Source organism: Otolemur garnettii, unplaced genomic scaffold (assembly GCF_000181295.1).
Source record: "Otolemur garnettii isolate 467f Iridium unplaced genomic scaffold, OtoGar3 scaffold00065, whole genome shotgun sequence".
NCBI lineage: Eukaryota > Metazoa > Chordata > Mammalia > Primates > Galagidae > Otolemur > Otolemur garnettii.
This window is the reverse complement of record NW_003852460.1, coordinates 1,508,491-1,511,700: the sequence shown is the minus strand read 5'-3', so window position 1 is coordinate 1,511,700 and position 3,210 is coordinate 1,508,491. Positions and strand designations below refer to the sequence as shown.

At 48.2% G+C, this 3,210-nt stretch overlaps 1 protein-coding gene across 1 annotated transcript in view; it reads left to right on the top strand.

Moving 5' to 3' along the window:
* DHRSX (dehydrogenase/reductase X-linked) overlaps positions 1 to 3,210 on the top strand; it is a 111,105-nt gene that overhangs the window by 96,627 nt on the left and 11,268 nt on the right. Inside the window, exon 6 of the mRNA XM_012807140.2 lies at positions 2,830 to 3,037. Coding sequence (XP_012662594.1) covers positions 2,830 to 3,037 — 208 coding nt within the window. The remainder of the gene's footprint in view (positions 1 to 2,829; positions 3,038 to 3,210) is intronic.

The following is a 3,210-nucleotide window of genomic DNA, read 5'->3' as shown; positions in this document are numbered from 1 at the left end:
TCCCTCCCTCCCTTCCATCTTTCCTTCCTTCCTTCCTTCCTTCCTTCTCTCTTTTTCTCTTTCTACCCCTCCTTCCTTCCCTCCCTCGCTCCCTCCTTCCTTCCTTCCTTCCCAGTGTTGTCCAACCTGTTGTATCTCACAGCACACTTGAATCTATTGTTAAACTTCCACGGCATATTTAAATTATATCAATGAAAAAAAGTTTAAAAAAAAAAGAATATACTTACTGTGCTTTGAACTTCTTTCAAAAATAATGTAATTAATGATGTTTAAAAATTTTATCGGCACACCTTGACCCTCTCACCACACAGTAGGGAGCCACAGCAATGAAAATGACTGTCATCGAGAAATTAAAGTTTCATCCTGCAGGAGTCAGGAGGAAAGTTCTCCTAGCTGCTGAAGGTTGGATGAAAATTACTGACAAGAGGCAAATTAATAAGAAAAAACACACAGAAATTTATTTAACCATATGCCCGTGGGAGGCTTCAGAATGGAGACCCAGAAATGCAGGCAAACTGCTCATTTTGTTGTTGTTGTTGTTGAGACAGTCCCACCCTATGCCCTGAGCAGAGTGCAATGGCATCACAGCTCCCTGCAACCTCAGACTCGGCCTGTGGGCATCCTGCTGCCTCAGCCTCCAGAAGCTGCTGGGATTATAGGTGCTTGCCATGGCACCTGGGCTGGGTTTTTTTTTTTTTCTTTAAGACAGAGTCTCCTTATGTCACTGTCGGTAGAGTGCCATGGCGTCACAGGTCTCAGCAACCTCCAACTCTTGGGCTTAAGCGATTCTCTTGCCTCGGCCTCCCAAGTAGCTGGGACTGCAGTCACTCGCCACAACTTCTGGCTACTTTTTTGTTGCATTGGTTTAGTTGGCCTGGGCTGGGTTCGAACCCACCACCCTTGGTGTATGTGGCTAGCGCCATAACCACTGTGCAGCAGGCACTGAGCCTGGGTTTTTCCATTTTTTGAGGAGTCGGGGCCTCACTCTCACTCAGGCAAGTCACAAAGCAAACTGTTCTTTTTTGTTTTTTTTGCAGTTTTTGGCCAGGGCCAGGTTTGAATCTACTATCTACCACCTCTGGTATATGGGGCTGGCGCCCTACTCCTTTGAGCCACAGGCACCACCCCAAACTGTTCATTTTTATGCTCAGGTTTGAGAAACCATGAGAAGCCGTGTAGAAATAAGATTCAACAAGAAGTCCGTGTTCTGTTGTTAAGAGACCAGGTGGGAGACCCAGCAAGGCCGGTCTGTCTGGATTCCTCTCTGCCCCTTTGAGCAGCGTCCTCCCTCCTGGGTGCAGGGAGGGACCCTCTGGAATGGGGGGGCCTCATGACTAGGGTGACCAGATGTCCGCTTTTGAACAATTTGTCCCACGTCCCACAGCGTTTTAAAAAAGTCCCGATTTTTGGAAAGAATGCACGAATGGGCGGGAGAACAGGAAGGGAATATATGGTTTTCGGCTGCTGTGTGACTATTTCGCCAGAATATGAGTTTTATATTATTTTTGTTAATTTTATAATGTTAAACTGTAACAATAACAAATAATTGCTGAGAAGTGATTATCGAGAACTGCTTATCAAAGTTTGCACTGTTGTCAGGCCCTGCCCTGCCCTGTCCCTTGTCCCGCCCTGCCCCCGGCCATGTTGTCCCGCCTTACCGATGTTAAAATCTGGTCACCCTACTCATGACCTACAGTCCAAAGCAAAGGGGGCTCTGGTTTGTGTGACCTGCCTTGGGGTGGAAAGTTTCTAGTTTCTATGCATCAACTCGGGGGAAAAAGGGACAGAGACGGAGGGGGGGGCACAAGGAAACTTGTGCCTCTGAAGTTGCTTCTGACATCTTCCCTTTGGCGTGCTGATTCTCTAGATTTGCCTGTTCTGGAGATTTTGCATAAATGGCATCCTACACTGTCGGTCTTCCTGTGTCTTTGTTTTTTCACTGGACACGTCTTTAAGATTCACCCACTTTGTAGTGTGTGTCTGTCCCTCGTTCCTTTTCGGGGCTGAATAATATTCCATCCTGCCGATGAACCATATTTTGTTTGTCCCTGTTTGAGTTATTTATGCCTTTAAGGGATTTTATTTATTTTATTTTATTTATTTCAGATTGATACGAGAGTACAAAAGTTTAGGTTACGTTGTTTTCACTTGTAAGGTAGAGTTCAAGTTGTAGTTGAGCCCTTCACCCAGGGGCTGTGCTGAACACCCTCACCTTGTGCACATCAGCTGAGACTCTGCCTATCACCCTCCCTCCTCCCCTTTCCCCTTATACACTAAACTTGTGTGTTTCTCTCCTGTGGGCATGTAGCTGTTTATATACTGATTTCATGTCAGAATTGAGTACATTGGATACTTGCTTCTCCGTTCTTGATACTTCACTAAACAGGATGTGTTGCAACTCCATGCAGATTAATACACAAAAGACATCAATCTCCATCTTTTTCATGGCTGAATAGTACTCCATGGTGTACACATACGACACTTTATTCCTCCATTCATGGGGTGATGGACATTTAGGATGTTTCCAAGCCCTGGCAATTCAGAGTGCTCATTCCTCAGTCGTGATAGAAGCTTGGATGGATTACACAGCCAGAGTCATGGAACCCAAGGCCTCTATGCAATGAAGTGGCCAGTTTGCCATCAAAAGATGAACTAGAAAAATCCCCAGGCATGGGGAAACTGGAGAACAGACTGCAGTGCAGTCCACTGGTGAGGGAGTGTGGGTAGACGGTGTGGCTAGAGGCAGCTCAGGGCACAGGTGCTGGGCAGGGCAGAGAGTGAGGTCAGCAGTGCCAGCAGCCTCTCACCCCTGTACTGCTCTGTCTGCAGAAAGAACTACTCGCCCCACGGGGCCTACGCGCAGAGCAAGCTGGCCCTGGTCTTCTTCTCTTACCATCTCCAGCGGCTTCTGGCCGCTGAGGGGAGTCACGTGACGGCCAATGTGGTGGACCCCGGGGTGGTCAACACGGACCTCTACAGACACGTCTTCTGGGGCACACGTCTGGTGCAGAAGTTGCTGGGATGGCTGCTCTTCAAGGTAAGTTCCTGCCCGTTGGTTTGTGTTTTCCCAGCTGCTGCCGTCCACCTGCGGGCTCCTCCTGGCATTTGGCTCAGCCCCTCTGTGGTCTAACTGTGCATTCCCACCCCAGGGTCCTGGCTCTCTCTGAACTTCGCCTGTGGTTCTGTGGCTTTGCTGAGGGGCCACCAACA